The sequence below is a fragment of the Mixophyes fleayi genome, chromosome 2, assembly GCF_038048845.1.
Source record: "Mixophyes fleayi isolate aMixFle1 chromosome 2, aMixFle1.hap1, whole genome shotgun sequence".
NCBI classification, from domain to species: Eukaryota; Metazoa; Chordata; class Amphibia; order Anura; family Limnodynastidae; genus Mixophyes; species Mixophyes fleayi.
In genome coordinates, this window is record NC_134403.1 from 7,786,493 (window position 1) to 7,810,718 (window position 24,226).

The window sequence follows — 24,226 nt, forward strand, 5'->3', positions numbered from 1 at the left end:
AGGATCACCCACAGTCCAGTTACAGATTTGGCTAATGAAGGTGTGAATGTTGTGCACTGGGAGGAGGATATTGATGTAGCTGGCGCTGAGGAGGATGTTGATGATTATGATGCAGACAGATACCAAATTGCATTTCTCAATTTCTATTTATATTCTAGATTATATAACGGCTGAAAAGTTTTCTGTTTTACTCCTAGTGGAGAGGGGATCTGATGCAGACAGATACCAAACTGCCTTTGTCCATTTCTTTGTATATTTGAATTGCTAGTTCTACAGTCTATGCAGGCTGCTTTATTTATATTCAACTACAAGTGTAGGGCGGGGGGGGGGGCATAGATAGCCACCAAAGTAACGTGGTCCATTTAATTTCACTTTCTAGCTCCACAGTCTGTGCAGCCTGCTTTTTTTTATCTTCAAAGTATTTATATTTACAAGCCTTGCAATCTAAATTAACTAGAGGTAGTGACGTGGTAGAACTCCAAAAGGCAGTTTGGAAGCCCCTGTACAAACTGGCTCTATTTTTTAACTGAGTTGTCCCCCCTCCAGTGTGTACTCGGAAAGAGTTTTTAGTGCAGCGGGGAACCTGGTCAGTGAGCGGCGAAGGAGGTTGCTTCCTCACAACGTTGAAAAAATGATGTTTATAAAAATGAATAATCAATTCCTCAATGAAGTACAGCACTGCCCTCCAGACAGTACAGAGGGACTGTGGTTGTGGAGTCCAGCGGGGACGAATTGATAATGTGTGAGGAGGAGGAAGTACACACTGTAGGGGGAGAGGAATCAGAGGTTGAGGATAAGGACGACATCTTTCCTCAGTAGAGCCTGTTTAGTTTGTACAGGGAGAGATTAATTGTTTTATTGGTGTGGGGGCCCAAACAAACCAATCATTTCAGCCACAGTTGTTTGGTAGGCCCTGTCGCTGAAATGATTGGTTTGTTAAAGTGTGCATGTCCTATTTCAACAACATAAGGGTGGGTGGGAGGGCCCAAGGACAATTCCATCTTGCACCTTTTTTTTTGGCATTATGTGACCATTCAACAGTCGTTTGCCATGTTCAAAAAGTAAAAGAAAATGCCAACAAATTCAATAAATTAAATCAAAAGTTAAATGCCCTGTCATTATTTAAAACAAGAGGTTTTGACGTGCTAGAATTAGTGTAGTGTTAAGATGTTATAAACACTACACTTGGAAATTGGAGGAGGTAATGTGGCCCCGGTATCAAATTGGGTACCGGGGCCACCCCACTATGCAGTCCAGATACTTGTTTGGTGGAATTCCGACACGTGGAGGGTTTTTAAATTATATTGTGGCCTCGGTACCAAATTGTGTACCGGGGCCACCACACTACGCAGTCAAGATACTTGTTTGGTGGAATTCAGACCAGTTGAGGGTTTTATTATTATATTGTGTGGACCACTCTATCTATACCACACTACAACTCTATACCACTCTATTTCCTACTTTAATTCTATTTAATTCTATTTCCTACTTTAATTCTATTACTAATTAATTACCATAAAGAGGAACAAAAAAAACCAATTTTACCAAAAGTATAATATGACTTAGACTTACAAACACTACACTTGAAAGATCGTGCCTTTAAATGAAAAAGTAAGTCTTCATTGCACGACTATGTGCAACAGGGACAGTTTTTTTCTTTACAAAGTCAACTAATAACACTTGGACCCTGTCTGTCTTTAACATACTTAATGGGATCTCAATGACGAATTGTCTGTAGCATGTTTGGAGGAGGTATTGTGGCCCCGGTATCAAGTTGGGTACCGGGGCCACCCCACTACGCAGTCCAGATACTTGTTTGGTGGAATTCTGACACGTGGAGGGTGTATTTATTTTATTGTGGCCCCGGTATTAAGTTGGGTACCGGGGCCACCCCACTACGCAGTCCAGATACTTGTTTGGTGGAATTCTGACACGTGGAGGGTGTATTTATTTTATTGTGGCCCAGGTATCAAGTTGGGTACCGGGGCCACCCCACTACGCAGTCCAGATACTTGTTTGGTGGAATTCTGACACGTGGAGGGTGTATTTATTTTATTGTGGCCCCGGTATCAAGTTGGGTACCGGGGCCACCCCACTACGCAGTCCAGATACTTGTTTGGTGGAATTCTGACACGTGGAGGGTGTATTTATTTTATTGTGGCCCCGGTACCAAATTGTGTACCGGGGCCACCACACTACGCAGTCAAGATAGATAGATGCGTATCATAGATAAAGTACATTCAGTGGTGTGGGGCAAATTGAAAAATATTCAAAATGCACTGACATTATCAAAAACAAGAGGTTGTCACACGCTAAAACTCCAACATGTATATGATGGAGAGGATGGAGGAGCAGCCGTATGTGTAGTGTAATGCAGACCTGTTGAAGGTTTTTTATATATTTTATTGTGGTGCCCAGTGCCCACTCCTCTACGCAGTCCAGGTACATTTATTGGTGCGATTCATAAAAGTTCAGGGTTTTTAATATATTGTGGTGACCCACTCCTCTACGCAGTCCAGGTACATTTATTGGTGCGATTCATAAAAGTTCAGGGTTTTTAAGATATTGTGGTGACCCACTCCTCTACGCAGTCCAGGTACATTTATTGGTGCGATTCATAAAAGTTCAGGGTTTTTAATATATTGTGGTGACCCACTCCTCTACGCAGTCCAGGTACATTTATTGGTGCGATTCATAAAAGTTCAGGGTTTTTAATATATTGTGGTGACCCACTCCTCTACGCAGTCCAGGTACATTTATTGGTGCGAATCAAACAAGTTGATGGTTTTCTTATTATATATATTGTGGTGACCCACTCCTCTACGCAGTCCAGGTACATTTATTGGTGCGATTCATAAAAGTTCAGGGTTTTTAAGATATTGTGGTGACCCACTCCTCTACGCAGTCCAGGTACATTTATTGGTGCGATTCATAAAAGTTCAGGGTTTTTAATATATTGTGGTGACCCACTCCTCTACGCAGTCCAGGTACATTTATTGGTGCGATTCATAAAAGTTCAGGGTTTTTAATATATTGTGGTGACCCACTCCTCTACGCAGTCCAGGTACATTTATTGGTGCGATTCATAAAAGTTCAGGGTTTTTAATATATTGTGGTGACCCACTCCTCTACGCAGTCCAGGTACATTTATTGGTGCGAATCAAACAAGTTGATGGTTTTCTTATTATATATATTGTGGTGACCCACTCCTCTACGCAGTCCAGGTACATTTATTGGTGCGATTCATAAAAGTTCAGGGTTTTTAAGATATTGTGGTGACCCACTCCTCTACGCAGTCCAGGTACATTTATTGGTGCGATTCATAAAAGTTCAGGGTTTTTAATATATTGTGGTGACCCACTCCTCTACGCAGTCCAGGTACATTTATTGGTGCGATTCATAAAAGTTCAGGGTTTTTAAGATATTGTGGTGACCCACTCCTCTACGCAGTCCAGGTACATTTATTGGTGCGATTCATAAAAGTTCAGGGTTTTTAATATATTGTGGTGACCCACTCCTCTACGCAGTCCAGGTACATTTATTGGTGCGATTCATAAAAGTTCAGGGTTTTTAAGATATTGTGGTGACCCACTCCTCTACGCAGTCCAGGTACATTTATTGGTGCGATTCATAAAAGTTCAGGGTTTTTAATATATTGTGGTGACCCACTCCTCTACGCAGTCCAGGTACAATTATTGGTGCGAATCATAAAAGTTCAGGGTTTTTAATATATATTGTGGTGACCCACTCCTCTACGCAGTCCAGAAAGATACCTTGTTGCAACGTTTTGGACTAATAACTATATTGTGAGGTGTTCAGAATACACTGTAAATTAGTGGAAATGCTTGTTATTGAATGTTATTGAGGTTAATAATAGCCTAGGAGTGAAAATAAGCCCAAAAACTTGATTTTTAAACTTTTTATGTTTTTTTCAAAAAAAATCCGAATCCAATACCTTAAATCCGAACCGAGACCTTTCGTCAAGTGTTTTGCGAGACAAATCCGAACCTCAAAAATAACGAAAATCCGGATCCAAAACACAAAACACGAGACCTCAAAAGTCGCCGGTGCACATCCCTACTTCTTACCACTACCAGTTATTCTAAACTTTACAGAGAGTTAAACAGTTAGCGCAATGTTCATCATTTTCACACAGACATTCAGAAACATCACATCTAGTCCAAGTTATATGACCAGGGTAACGTCTGGGGAGAACATAGGGGACCTGGTGTTTGAGAATCTAATACCATGATGGACGTCGTTGGGACTACATTGGCATAGACTTTGCAGCAAATATCTGAGATGCCCCATTTCATCACACACATGTACTAATATACATGACATACATGTATACTGACATACATGTGTACTGATATACATATTTACTGCTATACAGATGCATGGATAAACATGTGTCCTGATATATATGTGTATTTATGTGCAGGTGTGCTGATATACACTTGTAGTGGTAGACACGTGGACTCATTTACTTGTCTACTGATGTAGAACTACACTGAGATACATGTGTACTGATATACACATGTACTGATATATATGTTGTGACAGAAATGCTGGCAAATTCATTTATGGACTGTATTAAATTCCCAGGTTTCTGAACTATATGTTTGTATTCCAGGGAAAATTGATAGTATTGAAAAACCAGTTTTCCAAAAGCTTTGACTCAAGAGCTGGAACAAAGGTTCCCTGGAGTGAATGGAGAGAGAGGGAGGAACTCCATTCAGTAGGTCCATTTTGGATCCTCTGACCTGTCAGACAGCAGGCTAATTAATAGTTGCACCTGCAAGGTGTAGTTTATATGGCTGTCAGTTTGCGTCGTCACACTCTCTCATTACCTGGGGAAAGCAGCTGAAATCCTCCATTGAGAGAAAAAAATGCTATTTCTTCCTAAGTGAACTAAACTGGACAACTGTTGTTTGTTTGTGAGCTAAACATTAGGTCCTTCCACACTTAGAGATGGATTGTCTAATGTATTAGAGAGCTGGACTGGTCTTGATTTATTTTGTTGTTTTATCTTGTTTCACTCTTTGATACAACTAGCTGAGGCTCGTTGTACCATGTTATGGGGCCGCTGTGGCTTTTTATGGCTGTGTGGAAAAGTGCTCGGTCTGCCCCAGGAGACAGCGTCTGTACCCTAATCTTGTGACAATGTGTACTGATATACTTGTATACTGCTACACTTGTGTACTGATATAAAATATGTTTTGATATATACATGTACTAAAATATATATACATGTTGAAACTAAAAGATACACCAGGGCATGAGTTACATGTGAGTGTAAAAGAGTAAATCAAAACAAAACAACTTGGTCTGTCTAATACGGCTAAAATCCCACAAAATTATATTTCTCAATTATTTAGTTCTGACACTTTTAGGAAGTCTTCAGTTTATTCCCTGACTTATCCAAACTGCAATCACAATCTAATTTAATCAGAGATACTATAAGCCAAACAACTCCCCGCATATATGATTCATTATAAAAACCAATCTAACCTGACATTTCAATTCTTTAAGAACACAAAGATAGAGCTTTAATAAATGGAGTTTAGAATGAAAAAAAAATCACAATGCTTGTAGAATAAATAGGATGGCAACAAATTGACATAGTATGAATGCAAAACAGTTTTCTTTAAATAAAACAGAAATAGTCACAGCACACTCATGTAATCTGCTGCCTGGAGAAGGGTAGGATGAATAAATCATCAGTAGAAGACTGAGCCCCAAATTCGGCAGTCTCCTGGACATTCCCAGAGAGTAGACAAGCATGGTCTAACACTCTACATGGTTTGCAGGTTATTATAACAAAAATACATTTTTAATCAAGTATTTCAGGGCTTTTATCACTTCATCTTATACATCAAAGGTTTACTGTCAGTGTTTATACTGCAATTGTCGGCTGCAACCACCCCCTTCCTCATTTGCATGGCCAAGCCTATTCAACAAAACATGGCGATTCTGAAATATTTGTTCCAAAATCGCCATCCTCAGATACAGAAGAAAATAATTGAAAAATGCTTTATTCTTTGTAAATATACAGACCTTCCCTTGTATACCACAAGTAATAGCTATATTAATAGACTGAAAAAATGGTAGTGGGAAGGGCCACACTTCCTTGTATGTGGAGATGCAGCCACAAAATTGAACCTGTGATATATGGAGGGAAAACCCCACCCTCCCAAATAATGGTAGAAAACAAAATAAGGTTCAGGGCACAAATGGTGTGTGCCTAAATCTTAAATTTACTCTGTTATTTATACATTAATGCATATAAACAAGTTCCGGCCGGAACAAACCCATGTATGAACTGTTCACAATGCAGAGCACAGTATGAGATGATTGCACTAAGCAATGCAATAAACAGTATGCTTGATAAACAAACGATCCAATCAATCTATTATCCAATCATCTATGTTTGGCAATTCTGGCCAAACTCCATATAAGCTATCCAGGATGATCAGTCAACATTAATCCCTGAGGAAGCCGAATGGTTATTTACTACAGGCGAAACGCGTAGGTTTACTATCTTTTTTGCATCATCTAAGACATCTACAATCAAGTTCACAACTTGATTGTAGATTGACTTCGTTCCTAGCATGCTAGAAGTTTTAACATTTTATACGATACACACGGCAGCAACAAGGCGGGACCAGCCGGCGTCTGTATTTCTGGAGCACGCATGCGCCACCTCCAAACTAGAACACTCTCTACACGGGACTTCTGTTAATATCCACTATCTTGTTGGTGATAAGGAAGGAGTACCCGCGACTATAGGAGGAAGACATTACCCCGGATTGGACCACGCCACCAGTTGGAAGAAAAGAAGTAAGTGCTTTGGAAATCTGTATCGCATATACAGTAACTGCACCTCATGTTTGAATCTACACATTAATAAGACTTATCGGCAATACCGTATATTGAACAGCCACTTACTTTTCATTTGATGGACAATAGACCCAACTCGTGTGTTTGGACCTTTTTTCTATTTCTATTTTTGTTATACTAGTGTCCTACAGACTGTCTAGTCGTTTCTCATACCCCTGACCAGTTTGCCTATCAACATTTGGGCACTTCTTTGTTTATCAAGCATACTGTTTATTGCATTGTTTAGTGCAATCATCTCATACTGTGCTCTGCATTGTGCACAGGTTATTGTTTCATACATGTGTTTGTTCCGGCCGGAACATGTTTATATGCATTAATGTATAAATAACAGAATAAATTTAAGCTATATATTTATAGCTTAAGTACGACTTTTATGAGTGACTCATTTCTACGATGCCGTTGTCCGAGCAAGGCATATACTGTCTCTTGGGCTGTAGATTTGAAGAAAAATATTGGTTTTCTAATCGGTTGAATAGTTTCAGAGTTACTTCACAAAACGTCTGCCATTGTCCTCTGCTAAATGTGAAAGTCGGTAATACACCAAATTAAACAGTGGTTGCAAAATAATTTGCACACTTACGTTGGGGGCCCAAAGTGCATCACACTCCAAATCAGGGCCAATGTATCCTGCCCTTAAGATACAAGGGGGCACATGAGGGAAAGGACAACAGGGACGCTGAGAATAGAAAACATATGAGGCTGGGAAGAGACAATGAGAATAAAAGGAGGTGACGGATTGTACAAGCTTGAAGAAAGATAAACCACGAGCTAGGTCTACTCTCTATTATCTGTATGTACTGAGACTTGTCTTTTAATTACTCTTAATAACAGTAGATGTTGAAAGACTCTTTCTCGACTGGTTGTTGCAGCATCTGGGTCACACTCGTGGGCTGATGTAGTTGGGTTGTTGGGGCTGCTTTTTGCTCCCTGCCCTCTCGACAGTCAACCTGCGCTGTTTTGTTCTACGTACCGGTGGAATCTGATCCAAACTGTACAATATAACTCTATTAAAGAGCTATAGATAACATCTAAGATTCTCATATTCCCTACAACACGATTCACTTTGGCTTCAGGTAACTGGAAATTCACAGTGGAACGGGGAAGTACCTCCGCCCAGTTATATGCTATATATCAGGTGCATTTGTCTAAATGTGGACAACTCATTTAAAAAGATTAATTTAACTAACATCTTGCAGATTAGTTCCACCTTTTGGTAGTAGCATTTATATATTGATTCAGAACGCAGAAGTTCTAGTGTTACAAGGCATTGAGGGACTGTAACCACTGTAAGGTCTCAGGAAGGAGAGAAAGTGATTGTATTGCTGACTCTCACCTGTGAAATGATGAGAGTATAGTGATTAATGTCAACCGCAATGAAACAGTTCTTCTCACATCCCATAGTCTGTATATTATATACCTTCCTAAGAACTTTATATGATGTACACCTGCAGTCTGTTAATCATTCTGAATTCCCTCCTAGATAAATCCTATCTACCCTTGTACCCTTCAGGGTGGTACAAGAATCATCCACTGGATTGGTTTGTTGGTATCCCAGATTTAACCCAAGGGTGAATGGTCCACAGTTTCACCAAGTTATTATATTTTCTGGCATTTCAATTTCTCCCAGTAGGAATACAAAATCCATCCAGCAGGACGCCCCTTCGATTTGGTTATAGAACCTTACAGGTTGTCCGCACAAGAACTTTCTTGTTGGGTTCCGAACAGAACATGATGAGAGGAAGCCACCGATGTGTATTGTGCAGTGTAGGGATCAATCTTTATGCCCATACAGAAAGCACATGTGCCATGGAGATTACCACAGGATCGTTAGGTATCTAACACTGCACTATTATCCCAGCAGTTTTCTCACGTTGCACTCCATCACACAAAGAGAGGGAACCGGGTTGATGAGCCCTTATAGGAAGAGAGTATCTGACAATTAGGATATGTAAGGTGGTCCTATCTTCTCAGAGACTGGCAGACTATTGGTAATGTAATTTAATGGTAAAGCACTGCGGAGTATGCTGACGCTATATACATATACGTTATTGTCAGGAACGCGCTCCCAGCGTCCCTTATTTGGAATGTTTACTGTGTGGGGTTACATGAGATTCCAGAGTTCAACCTTTCTCTCACCTATCACAGGTTATAGATTTCCTGAATCACAACCAAACAGCGCTCTCACACTCATACACACCTATGATCTGCCACCACCTACTGAATAAGGACAATAGCACCCCAGTATACTCTCACACACTGACACACTATGCTCCTTGTTACAAAGGTTATCAATGCACACACCAGCATTCAAAGGGTTAACACATCAAAACCCTGTTACACAAATGTACACACTGGCACACACTAGGCTTGCTAGTCAAATGGATTAACAATTCACACACCAGCATTTAAAGGGTTAACACGGTCAATCAATATTCTTCATAAAAGGCTAATGGATTTGTTAGAGTATCAAGGACAAAACGTATAAATTTTAGATTTACTATATAAAGATACAGGGCATTTGGATATAAGAAAAAAAATAACATATAATAAATCACATACAAAAAAATAAATGCAATACAGTTATAAAACCAAATGCGTCCAGAGTGGACAGTCCTTCAATTAGATTGATCCCCAAGAGCTGACAATCTGCCCTCTCACAGACAGTTTATTTAAGCAGGTTTCCTGGGAGAGCATTGAGAGAACAGTGTATTTGCTAATGTGGGGGAGGAAATGTTCCCTGGGTGTCAATTACAGTTTGTCCAAAAGTTTTGACCTTCCATAACTTTTCCATAACTTTTCTCAGACATATCCCAGAGACATAACTCCCCCTTTAATAAACTAGTCATAACCTCCCACATGTTTATACATCAAATATGATGAAATTACAACAATTTCAAATATCATTCAGAAAGATATGCGACTACTGTTGTTTTCCTGTATAGTTGTTATCTACACTTCACAACCCTTGTGCTGTTTCTGCCCCTAAGTACAGAGTGGCACATTGATTTCCAAAAATATTAAATATGAAGGTATGTTCATGAAGCTAATATTTCTTAAATATAGTAGATGCATAGGTAGCCTTCCTCTTTTGCATTTGCTTAAAAGTTTCTATAATTTACACCTAGTGGGCTACTTTGTTTTTACAATGCCTTAATTAGATTTTCTACTCTATGTAGGAAAGTACATGAATGATCAGAGGGAATGCATGGCTGTGATCTGCATATGTTAAGTGTGTTTCCTGAAAGAAAGTCTGGGCTTAACCTGATTACCTCCCCTGGCCTGACTGAGGGGAAATCATGTACATTCCTATTTATCAATTTAATATTCTATTGGGGACCTCACCCTGACAGTTATTAATATTAATACTTGCATAAAGTCATGTAAATATTCATGGTTTATTTGAAATAAGATGACTATATTTTCCCAGGTTTTGCAAGTATATTTATTTATTTTTATAACTTAAGAAATCATTTTAAAGATAAGTATGTTATTATGATTTGAAATATAATTCAGGAAACTATAGAAGGCTCGCTCTCCTGACAAATGTCTCACAATCTCTAAAATCAGATCAAATATAGTATAATCTGATTAATCGGCAACACATTAGATTGTTTTGACTCAAGCCTGTTATTGAGGTTGGAGGATGACTACACACCGATTGATAATAATCAACTACATTCACCTTCCACCCACCAATATGTCCGAGGCTGGATTGTTATCGGGCATCATAGCCATTATCAGGACACGTGCTACGCTATCTGCCCAATGTCAGATGAGTTATTGTAGGTTCTGTAGATGTACACGACGCATTTTATAGAGGTGCCACTGTTTCATTACAATACCTGGGAACACTTAACGTTTGGGCGGAAAGACGCACTCAGCGCAATTTTCTCTTGTATTGGCCGGCAATGCGTGCAGCTGGACATCGTGGCGATGTCCGGAGGCACCTCACAGCTAAATAAATTCCCCCCTAAGGGTCATTTACAGACCTCACAATCTGCACATCTGCAACACTTTTTACTGTGTGCAAGTACACTACTCATTCGCTTAGTACATTCCATTTTTTGTTAACACCCCTGTAAAATCTTTCTGCCCCTAGTTATGTCGGTCAACAGAGAACCCTGAAAAGGTGCAGTGAGCGCAGGGGCTGGCTGGACCGGGGGTAGGGGGCATGTGCCCTATTGATTGACTTAAAGTATATCTTCATGCGACTGCATCCTAACACACTATATTCATATCTTAAAATAAGTGCAACTGAAATTAGTGAAGGAAGAGCACAATTTTGCAGACTTCATTACATTCAGGCTACAAATTGCATGTAACTCTAGCTCAAAGTATTCAAGTACCCAGGCAACACATTGCTTACTATATCAACTGGCTTATTTTTTAACACACACTGACTGGCACAAAAATCTTATTTTCACACCCTTCTCATTACTAGTTGAAGACCTTATTACACTGCAAGGTTACAATATGTTGTATTGTCAGTCAGTTTACAGAGATTGATAACGTAAGAAAAGAACCATATCCAGAAATGAAATTATACACTGGGCAGCTCATGTGGACAGATGATATAAATCATGAAACTTGTGCATCTCCATCATCGAACTGTGACACAAAGTAATAAGCCTAAATCTGTCATAGGCAATACATTTAAAATTTGCTTACATAATTCCACATAAGTTGAGTACACTGTGAAAAAAAGAGGCAATGCTAGTGTCAGTGGTAATGAAGCAAATACAATTAGTGATGATTCATCCACATCCAATTTAGAATTTAAATATGTAATGAGTGGGAAACAGTTGTTAGTTGTGCACAATTCAAACCATCTATGTTTCTTGATTCTCCTGAAGTCAAAATGAAAATGACGTGAGACAACCTATTTTAGGAAACTGCCTGTGAATTGGTATCGAGTGATGATGCAAAGTGGAAACAGCAAGTAAATGCAGTTGCCATTCAGAAGGCACATGATGAATGTAAATAAATATATATGTCTGCCCCACTAACCACATCTGAGAGGTACAACTCCCATATCCCAAAACACCTCTCCATGTCCCCCAAAAAACATTATAGTATGACGAAAAGTGTTCAGCTGCGTTTCTCAAATGCCTACACCTACAAACAAATGCCATAATATTCATGTCTGTGTGTCACAAAATAATTGTTTATCTTTTTCACTCTGGTTTTCACAACATTCTGAATAATTGGTTTCCGGACAAGAGATCACACATCTGTTTAATATTCTGTAGATAGTACTGATATATTCCCATCATACCACGTTCCCCCAGTCTCCCCCTGATACCTTAAGCCAGGAACCAGCTCATGTGGAGGACTCAATCTATATGGGTACAGTTCTAGGCAGGACACTGTATGGACATAGGAGAAGTATAGAGAGTTCAGAGATGGCCAACCTCGTTAATAAATGGAATGGAAGAGCTATTTATAAAGCTATGCGGTTATTGGAAGGGTATGCGCACAGCTTAGTAAGATTACTCCGGCAGTCACTTGCCGCAGTGGAGCTTGAAATGTTTGTCAAGTAGACAATCTGGCATATGGATTATAACATGAATTTCAGAGATCTCTTCCAGGACTTCAACCCCAGGTGTATATAAGCTGGGGAGTTCTGTTCAGAACTTTACACCCTCTGAGGAAGACACAGCACCCTATAAGCAACCAGACGAAACGCGTTGGGTTCATCACTATGTATTTTCTGAGGCCTCTACACAACATTTCAAGGTTGGTCAAGCTACCATCTGGGATTGGAGTGTTTCCTGTGGAGAGGACTGTGCATTGGAACCAGTATACCATCAGATAAGTGAGACATATTTTTAATGATAATTAAATTGACTTTTATTATTAAAAGTACCAGGAGAGTATCACACTGTTTGTCTCCTCTTTCTTTATTTAAACATATATATTTGGATCTGGAGTCTTTACCAAGAAGGAACATTTGTAAATTCAGAGACAGATAAGTCTGATTTTGTTGTGCACTTTGGTAGGAGGCTAATTTGCAATTAGCTTTTTGAGCACATTTTGGGACGTTGTATAAAAATATTGTACTATTAGGCATAATTTTGTTTTTAATTTACAGATAAATCGCCTTGGCTGATGGCAGGACTCACAGTACCCGGCAGCCACTTCGTTGGCTTGTGAAGGGAGAGCATCTTTTGCATATTTGGAACTCGATGGATCTGTGTATATATCTAAATGTACTAAATAACTGTAACAATGTAACTATATGGTGTAAAGAGACGCAATAATGATGATGATGATGATGACGATTAGCAGCGTTAACTTGCAGCTTCCTATTGGCTGATTGTATCTTGACCCCTCCCAGTGTGGCTGACTTGTTTTAGGAAGTCGCCACCTTTAAAAGGGGAAAAACAACAGATATTTGCATTGAATTTAATTTGTATTTTATATATTATTTTATGCATTTGTTAAATACTGTCAAGACACTATTTTCTCTTGTGTACATGACACTTTATTGCATTATTATATTGTGCACAAACAGGGTAATGCAGCTTTCACATATATTACTAACGCTGTCCAGCTGCATTGCTCTTACATCATAGAGGGGTGTAAATATACACAAGGGTTACTCCTGATGTAAACTTGGTGCCTATACTCTAAAAATCAAAGGCCTGACTAAAGGTTTGATTCATTCTGTGCTCCAAACTGTCACATAAAAATTCAGTCAACAAAATTCCAGTCTTAGCTGTGTATTCTTAGTCACAATTATTTCAAGATACGTCCAACTCGAAACACAGTAGTATTTCTATGTCTGACGTATCTTAAGTGTAATATGCAGGACCTTAAGGGTTCAGGCCCCCCTAGGTTAATATGCTTGTACCGCTCCCTCACCTACCACAACTGGCTAAAGATAAAAACTAACTTGCCCTTTTTGTAATATCTGGCGTCCTTCACCCCCACCAATGTTTATGTTCCCACATTTTTGAAACTCTGATCCCTTTGGCTTTTTAAAAGGGTCACGACAATCTTTGTCACTCATTTTGTTTTCGTTAAAATCATTAAAAACTGTACAGCACAGCGGGGGTATGAATGAGCGCTGCTGGGGGTGAAAATATGAAGGGGGAGGGGCTGTCACACCTGCGCCTGTCACTGTCTCTTCTACTCGCTTATCCTCAAGCTCCCACCCAAGGATGACCCATTGTCATCAACCTTTACCATGGGAATACGTCACAATTTAATCCTTACTAGATTTTTCTTTGATTCTTATTTGGAGAACAACTCTTCTCTTATATTTTAAAATGAATTTCAGTTTATACCTCTTTCTCCCCCCCTAAAGCCTCCCACCCTAGGCTGCAGCCTAGTGAGCCTATTGGATAATCAGGCCCTACAAATATGTATACTGTCTTACACTATACTATAGCATAGACACGCAGATTGATAGTGTTCGTTATAAATGCAAAAGTCACTTTACCCTATTCATACACAATGTAAAGTAATGAAGTGCGGTATACACAAAGAATAGTGTCCGACATTTATTGATACATATTATTAATTGCAATGCGAATAGACGGCCACAACATTAATTAATGTGCCAACAACGCTAATGACGGGGTCAATATGTAAACAGACAATCAGGACCAGCTAGGTAGTCCTGTTGGTGTCATTGTCAACATCATCTAGTATCTATACACATGATTTAGGCAATTTTAAGTTAGATTTGTATTTATCAAAAGCCTAACGAAGGAGACATCGTAAATATCTCCTGTATTAGTCTAAGGGTCGCATTATACCGCAGCCCCGATAATTCTTAGTGGGGACTGCGGTCTGGGTCAGTTTAACATGCTCCAGAAAGCCTTGATTTTCACAGCTTGACCCTGATGTCTTACACCATCTGAAGATGGCGTTAGCCGTTCTGCGCTATGGGGAGAGCATCGCAGGAGAGGGATCTTCAGGCGCCTCTACGCAGCCTTCCTGCTCTCCCCTCCGTTAACTAATGGTGGCGCATGCGCAGCGGATACTCCGAGTGAGAACCTGTAGTTGTCAGTTTAGCAAAGTCATCGACGGTACAGCCTCCTATCGGATGCGCTGTCCTGGCGTGATTTTTTAATAAATGGCCCCAGAATATCATCCCTTATCAAGGAACAATAATTAATGAGGGGGCTTATTTGCGGCCATCCATAAATAGGCCCTCAAGTCTCATTAGGTCCCATCACCAGGGGGGGGGGGGTGCTACATGTAAGCAAACACCCTCTTACTGGTGTGAGATAATCCCCTCCAGTCCAGATCTGACTCTCTAGGCGTAGTCTAAGATAGACTCAAATCCAAATACATGCACATATTGGGTCGCATGCACAGTGAGGAACTTCGTATATTTACACCCCATAAATGGATGTGCATTTTGTCCACCTACCTGATAGCAGCCCTATGTTCCCCCATTACTATCAGTATAGTATGATAACAGGACTACACATACAACACATATGTACGCGTACTGTGCACATAACATGCATGCTGCACACATACACACCTTATACATTAATGTAGCTATACAAATACTAAGTCATCTGATCTGCCAATTATCATTACATCGTCCATGTACAGTGTCCTAGATGTCCCACTATATCATTCTTGTACAACTGCCAGAAAAAATATAATACTGCAATATAGTGACTGCAATATATGGATAAGTTTATATCTTTAAAAGTCATGTACAATTATGCAATTATAATTATTAGGAACAGTTGTCTATTATAAGGAATAACGTATCCATCACTATAGATTATTAAGTATTTAGTGGAGTCAAGAGCCAAGGCAGATTTTGGGCTGATGACCCCCTCAACGTGTTTCGTAAGAGGCTCACCTTTCCTCTGGACCAGCATGGGTCATAGAAGTTACTGGTGACTTCTAATATCTATATAATTAACACCACACATGACTCTACATGACTCTTACAGTGGGTTCCGGTGTTCCTCTCTGCAAACTTATTGTGTACTCCCCAATAATATACTTATGACTAACCATATTCTATTACCATGAATTAGATATTTATCCAGAGCTTCCTATTCATCACATGGTTTACAATAATGATTTGTAGACAATGGAAATGTTTTTGAATGGAAGTATAATATATTTATGGAAAAACATTTTGGGTCCTGATGACATCATTGGTGTCCTGGTTGAAAAAGTTAAAAACCCCCTTACCCAGAATTTCCTCAATATTTGTTTCCAGGGGTTTCTGCACTAGAGTGTGACCACTCGGATTATAACTGGGGAATTGTTAAGTATGTTCTGTATTGAAGGCTCTAGTGACCTTAGGATTACATGTTTTTCAATAGATAATTAAATGTTCCCAATTGTAAACACAGACATAGATCTTATAAAACTATGTTTACTGTAAATACACCCAGGACATAACTCACATATAACAAGTCTGGTGTTACCTGGGACAATTACAGTCTGTTATACTAATACCTTGTCTAAGTGGGGGGCTCTGCCTGTTTGTAGCTATTAGATGCAGTCTGATCCCCCCAAAGCATTGCTGTCCCCCCTTTCTGTCCTGAATGTTTAATGGGCTGGTGGTTTACATTCCCCCAGATCACCTCCCTGTTGACATCTCAGAGACTTCGCTTACAGATCAAGACAACATCCTAGTTATCCAGCAGAGCCTGTGAATGGGAGGATGGGAGGACACGCTCGATTGAATTACAACTAATTCAGAGATGTAAGGGGCTGATTGCAGGATCCCAGAGATACCTGACACAGGAGATTCTTCAAGGGTGGGATCTGTCACAGGTGTTGGCGGAGGGATGTTAACCCAATCACTGCCAGAGGGGACGTGATAACATGGCCCCAGAATAGAGGACACCCCCCAACCACTGTCACTACAGATATCCAGGACAGGGTACAAGTGAGAAGTGTTACCACAAACATAGATAAATAAATCATCTGAAATTAACAGCAGCAGCAGCAGCAGATGATCTTTGCAAACAGCACCATCTGGCAACGGAAGAGTTAAAGCTTTTCTCCTATGCAGCCCTGGGGCTCTCATAGAGGCAGCTTTTAACTCTTTCATGCCCATAGTGGAAGCATCACGTTAATTAGCGGAGGGAGAAGCAATAAAATAATTTTCTACAATTTATTATAAATTCCTTCTATTTTCTCTTCTTTTTGTCTTGTATACTGTAATTTATCTTTTGCATGTATAAAAGATTATATTTTCTTTGTATTATCACTGCTATAATCCCTGATCCTTTATTACTATAATAATAATAATAATAATTATTATTATTATTATTATTATTATTATATAAAGCTTTGACGCAGGTTGAAGTTCTTCTGACACACATTCTTAGAAGCAGGTGCCAATCATAACACCTGTCATTTTGGTTAGTTCACCTATGCTCAAGCACAGATAATACTGTATATGGGTGTTGGAGCCGATGAGAAGTGTAACTGGCGCTTAAACAACTCGTCTGCTGTCTCTGATTATCTCCCCATCATCCTATTCATGGCTCCTTCCCGCATTCTGAGGGATAATACAAGTTTTTGCCTCTTTGAAAGCTTATGTTCCCAGAATGAACTAACAAATGTGTAACATATAAGTCTGGACACATGTGATATACACAGGATGCATGACCTCATTCCATGTTACATGTCTGCAGTCTATATAGTGCCTTGTAAGATGTGTCTGGAATTAGATGGATCATTTAATAACCCTATATGCTGTTAGCACCAAGAAAGAAGCTTTGTGACACTAAGTAAACACTCTGTCGATGGAGGATCCCAGTTTTTTGCTCATGTGATCCCTATATTTTGCTTATGCTCCTAAGACCAGCCGCCTTTAGACCAGAAATACTGTATTGAGATCTGTAAAGGTTGTAGCTGAGCCGCTTTCTGCACCAGATCCTCCCGGCACAGCAGTGTGATTTGTACACTATTCAGGACAGGATATGTAGATATATAATATATATATAATGTTATAAATATCACAGCTCAGGGAAAGCCAAGCACGACATCTCTACATCCAAAACACTGATAATCCGGCACTTGTCCCTGACAGTGTCAATTCCACAGGATCAACCATCACTGCCCATCACATAATCCCACAATGTTTGGTTCATCAACAGTCAGTAAAAGTACCAGCTGTCAGTAAGGTAAAACTTACAAATTGCTTTCTTCTGATACCACTAAAGTACACATAAAAGTGTCACACTGAGAATGTCCAGGTCACGCAGCATCGTGAACCCCTTACCCACAATAGGTCAGTACATTTTTACAAAGTTGCCAGATAAACATATTTTCTAGGGTTACACATCCTGGCACTGAGACACCTGGTTACATTGTATTCATCTGACCTGACAGATGTCACTCACTGTCTTTCTCTATAGTACATAAAGCAGCCAGGTAATCTCAGCAGGGATAATACACATCACTCCTATGAAGATCTGTGACACTCACCTGGCAGGAGGGACAGACAGCAGCTGAGCACAGACAGAAGTCTCATGATGAGCCTGGTGCAGTTTAGAGACAAGGGATCCCTGGAAGAGTTGTGAGATTCATGCCCTTGGGAGGTATGAGGGGCCCCGGGCACTGGGACAGGTGGTCAGACACTCAGCGGAGCAGTCACACTGCCATTGTAGCTCAGCATCTCTGGCTGTGAGTCTCCGGTTCTCTGTGTCAGACTGGAGGATCCCTGGCAGACTTCTTACACCCACTTATAGTGTCCTCCCCCTCTGGTTATGTTCTCTCATAGCTTATTCCTTCTATCCTCATCTCCCCCACCCACCCTGCACAGTGCCTCTGTACTCCAGTCCTTACTGCTGCACCACCTCTCCTCTCTCCCTCCCCAAGACTATCTCACTTTCTCCTTCTCTCTCAACAACAGCAAAAGGGCTCTCGTTAGGTCTCACCCATCTGTGGCTGTCTCTCGTTCTTACCCCCAATCACCAGATTTGTGTATGTGTGTGTGTGTGTGTGTGTGTGTATATTTTTATATATATATATATATATATATATATATATATATATAGTTATATTTATAGATATATATACACACATACATCTTTGTGTGACAGCAAGGGAACTACTTAACCCGTATTTATCCTGCTCCTCCACATGCTTGACCTATAAATATTCTGCAGTATTCCGTGAGTCTTTACAACACCACCATGTCCTGGACTGTCCCCAGTCTCTCTCTCGCTCTCTCCCACACACTAGGGTCAATTTGATAACAGCCAATTAACCTACCAGTAAGTTTTTGGAGTGTGAGAGGAAACCGGAGCACCCGGAGGAAACACACGCAAACACAGGGAGAACATACACACTCCATACAGATAATGCCATGGTCTAGAATCAAACTCATGACTCAAATGCTGTGAGGCAGAAGTCAGTATTTATTCTGCAACACGTTATTACTCTGCTTTTTTATAGTAATTTACTAGTTCTTCAGATAAGGGTTGGGTTGTGGAGAATTTCCTTGTTGCTGGCTCTCAAGCAGAGGTCACACAACTGTCCGTGTGACAAGCACAGACTCCTCAAGTTGATACTGGTCTCTTTGAAGGACTGAACCATGAGTCTTGTTGATGGCAGGCACTTGCACTCAAAGGGATTTTGGCAGGGTTTGAATGGTATGCATGGTATGAAGCCAGACTGCCCCTTGGCACAACCTGTTAGTGTGGCGGCCTCAATGATGGGGGGTATATGACGCACACTTGCAGTCAGGTTTCATTGCAGAGTTGTGGGGCATTGAGGTTCCAAAGTTTCAGTATTTGTGGAGAGTCGTTGAGAGAGTTGAAGAATTCCAAAAGGTAGTCTTCATCATTAGTTTCCCTGTTCATTGAGCTGTATGTTCTAACCAGGGAAATAGCATAGTGGGCACTTGTTGACCGACACAGTGTTGTCATTCTTTGGTATTAAAATCTTCACCTACCCCTGCTTGACATTTCTTTTCAGAGTTAGTGTGTATATTGAAAGTGCTTTTGCACGTAACTTTTAAGCAGAGTTAATATTTGCTTTCATGTTGCTGAGAACGATTATCCCACCCATTCTTGCATACTGCGGTCCTATACAATGAATTCCACAATACACTTAGGACCATTGCTGTCAGGATTCAACCTCAATCTTGCAATTGAATTAAGTCAAACATTTAATACCTGCAGGTTTACTTTCCTCTCTTTCTGACACCCACTGAAATGTAAGCAGATAGGTCATTATATTTTTTCATCTTCTGGAAGAACCGATTAGCCCTGAAAACTCAGACGTTAGCTGCTCATGGTTTGGTTCCTGCTGTACCAACTTGTGTGTTAGCTGGTGTATAACAAGTCAGTTAGTTTCCCATCTTGCTGGGCTAGTTCTTCCATCAGCACACTGCTTTGCTCTTGCTGAGTGATTGCAGCTTGCAATAAGATTATCGCAAATTTCCCCATTCTTACAGACACACACATCCCACTTCCAACACCAGATGTGATAGTTTCTTCCCACTCTTGCAGGTTTCAGTGGTTCTTGTTGCTGGGAGTGATTCAAACAGACTCAATTTAGTGGGTAGGACACAACCTTACAGATCTCAGGCTGGAGCTCCACTAAACCTCCAAATTTGGACTTGGACTCTACCTGAGATCAGCTGTCCAGCAAACTTTAAAGCTTCCATGGCAACTTTGACTAAGTAGATGACACACACTTGACCCTTGGGTTCACCGCCCCAGGTCCGACGCTCCTACCTGCCCTCCTGTCTCCACTCTGTGCGGCTTTTCCCAGCGCCCATGTTTTCGGCGGTTCTACGCATTCGCAGAACCACTCTCTTCTTAATCCTTCTGCTGCTCTCCTATTGGCTGCCCATTTATTGCCGGCGCTATAACTAACACCTTCCATCTCCTCTAGGTGCCGGTTCTTTTAGTCAGCTTTTCTTAGGACGTGGCTCTCGGAACCTTCCTGCACACTAGTGTTTCTGTGTTCATTGATACTGCATCCTGTGTCTCATTTCCACTATCCAGTGGTAACATTCTGCAGATCATTGCATCCAGTGTTTCTCTTATCATCAAGAGTATAGGTCCACAAACCATTGCACCCTGTGTATCATCACTATTGTTCTGTTCTAGTACCTTGCAAACCACTGCATCCGGTGTCTCTCCTAAGTCTCGTTGGGTACTCCCCTTGAGGGCCGCGTCCTGCAGTGCAGAGGCAGGGAAGACCAAATTCCCTTGCGGGGATCCCTGGCAAAGACCGTCTGCACTGTTAGACTCCGCACCTCTAGGAGGAGTGGCATCAAACCCAACAGACCGATGGGATCCAAATTATTCCCAAGGAGCCATGAGACTAGATTAATGCACCGGGAGTTTGCTGAAACTCATTTGAACACAAATATGACATCCTAGCCATTTTTACAATGCCATGAAACGTAACCTATATGAGCTGCAAACAGGTCTCTTGAAAACAGGTCTTGACAAAATAATCTGAGAATTATTATTATTATTATTATTATTATTAATCTTTATTTATAGTGTGCCACAACATTTCCACAGTGCTGTACAGAAAACAGACAGTAGACCATACAAGGTAATATAGAACAGAACAGTGAACAAAATATATCAGTACTTCAATAGCTCCAAACATAGCTAGCACAGTGGAGTTGGAGGAGAAAAGGTAGAGAGACAGGAGGGAAGAGGGCCCTGCTCGTAAGAGCTTACATCCTAAAGGAAGGGTAAACAGACAGGAGGCACAATGGGGAGTCAGAGGGGATAATCACAAGAAGAGCGAATAGCGGAACAGGTAATGAGAGTTGATGAGATCAGGCATAGAGAGAAGGTTAGGTTTAAGGGTGGTATGCTTTGAGGAACAGATACGTTTTAAGTGCTCATTTGAAGGTGCACAAATTATGGGACAGTCGGATGGAGCGTGAGAGGTTATTCCAGTGGAGGGGGGAAGCCTGGATGAAGTCTTGGATTCTGGAGTGGGATGAGGTGATCAGAGTGGAGGAAAGGCGATGGTCACTGGCCAATTGCAGGGTACGGGACGGAGTGTGAATGGAGAAGAGGTTGGAGATGTATGGGGCAGTGAAGTGGGAGTGGGCCTTGAAGGTCAGGGTAAGCAGTTTGAATAGGATTCTGTAGCGGAAGTGGAGCCAGTGTCAGGCAGAGAGGGGAGGTAGAAGTGGAGCAGTGGGAGAGGAAGATGAGTCTCGCAGCTGCATTGAATATAGACCTGAGGGGGGGAAGGCGGGAGAGGGGGAGGCCGGTGAGAAGGTTGCAGTAATCAAGATGGGAAATAATGAGAGTTTGGTTGATGGCTTTCGTGGCATCCTAAGAAAGGAAGGGCCGGATGCGGGCAATGTTGCTGAGTTAGAAGCGACAGGATTGGGCTAGAGATTGAATGGGGGCGCGCAAAGGAGAGGGAAGAGTCAAGGCTGACACCCAGGCAGCGGAAAAGAGACGGTGGTGTTGTTAACAGAGGTAGAAAGATCAAGATGTGATGAGGATCTGGAAGGAAGAAGACAATGAGCTCGGTTTTAGCAATGTTAATTTTGAGAAAGCATGAGGACATCCAAGAGGAGATGGCAGAAAGGCAGTCAGATAAACGAGAAAGGAGGGGAGGGATCAAGAGAAGAGATGTATAATTGAATGTCATTGGCGTAGAGATGATATTGGAGACCGAAAGAGGTGATGAGATCACACAGGGCAGTAGTGTACAGCGAAAAGAAAAGAGGTCCAGGAACCGAGCCCTGAGGAACTCCAACAGGGAGGACAGAAGGGGGGGAGGAGAAACCAGAAATGAATAGAGAGAAGGAGCGGTTGACAAGGTAGGAGGAGAACCAATCGGGGATAGAGCCAGAGAGGCCAAGAGAGGAAAAGGTGTGCAACAGGAGGGGATAATCAACGGTGTCTGAAAGGTCGAGGAGGATGAACAGGGAAAAGTGACCCTTAGATTTACCCGAGAGAAGGTTGTTAGTAATTTTGGCCAGGGCGGTTTCAATAGAGTGGAGGGGATGGAAGCCAGATTAGAGAGGGTGCAGGAGGGAGCTGTCAGAGAGGTGCCAAGTGAGACAGTTGCAGACTACCCTCTCAAATAACTTAGAGGCAAAGGGAAGAAGCAAGATGGGGCGGAAGTTAGCGAGAGAGGTGGGGTCAAGATTGGATTTTTTGAGAATGGGAGAGATAAGGGCATGTTTAAAGGAAGAGGGGACAATGCCATTGGAGAGAGACAGATTGAAGAAGTGAGCACAAAAGGACCAGGTATTGGGGGAGAGGGAGCGAAGGAGGTGAGAGCTGGATGGGATCCAGGTCGCAGGTAGAAAGGGAGAAGAAAGAATGATCTAGTGGATTTCCTCACCCAAAGTAGGGCGGAAGGAGGACCAGAGTTGGGTGTTAGAGGAAGGCGGAGCAATGAGGATGGCAGGAGCATGATCCAAGGAGGAAATGTCAAGTCTGATAGCCTCAATTTTGGAGGTGAAAAACGAGGCAAAGTCAGTGGCAGAGAGGGAAAGTGGGATAGGAGGGGGAGGGTAGAGGAGAGAGTTGAACGTGCAAAGAGGCGGCAGGAATTGGAGGACTGAGAAGAAATTAGGGACTTAAAGAAAGATTGTTTGATGAGGGAGAGGGTGGAGCTGTAGAAGGAGAGGATAAATTTGAAGTGGGGGAAGTCAGCCAGGGAGCGAGATTTCCTCCAGAGGCATTCAGCAGCACGGGTGCACTTCTGAAGGAAGCGGGTGAATTTGGAGTGCCAGGGTTGGGATATCAGGTGGCAGCGACAACAAACAGAAAAGGCGGGGCGACAGTATCCAGGGCGGTGGTGAGGGAGGTTGCCTGGTCAGGGCGCCCCAGGGTGGGAAGACGGTAGAAGAGAGTTTTGAGGGAGGAGAAAAATTAAGTGGTGGTCGAGAGCGTCAAGATTGCGCCTAATGAGGTTAGTTGCAGGCTGGGGTGGAGCAGGGGAGCAGGACAGAGTGAATAACTTGGAGATGACTTATCTCAAATATTCTAAAAAGAGACAAAACGAGAAACCTCATTAATCACCATTACATAGCCTTTAAGGCACTGCCAAAGGCCTAGTTACTCACCAAATTTAAATCCAACAGATTTTGGTGCAGTATAATTCTTTATAACTTGGAGATGACTTATCCCAAATATTCAAGAGGAAAAAAGAGAAATAACTGAGTTATATTGTAATAAGTGCATGTAGTATATTAAAGTCTCCCCCCCCCCCACAGACCATCACATAAAGATATATATTTGCATGAACCATTCTGTAACGAGCCGCGCCGATGCCTCTAGCCGCCGTGACTCGCTCTGCCCGTCCACTGAATCACACCCGTCTCAATGACGACCGGGACTTCACTTACAGCTTTCGCCCCAGCTGTTGC

General features: G+C 41.5%; 1 protein-coding gene across 1 annotated transcript in view; it reads right to left on the reverse strand.

The window, feature by feature from the left end:
- Positions 1-18,661, reverse strand: part of CHRNA10 (cholinergic receptor nicotinic alpha 10 subunit) — a 51,574-nt gene extending 32,913 nt beyond the window's left edge. Inside the window, exon 1 of the mRNA XM_075198394.1 lies at positions 18,334-18,661. Within this exon, the coding sequence (XP_075054495.1) occupies positions 18,334-18,379 (46 nt within the window). The 5' untranslated portion in view covers positions 18,380-18,661. The remainder of the gene's footprint in view (positions 1-18,333) is intronic.
- Positions 18,662-24,226: the final 5,565 nt, after the last annotated feature.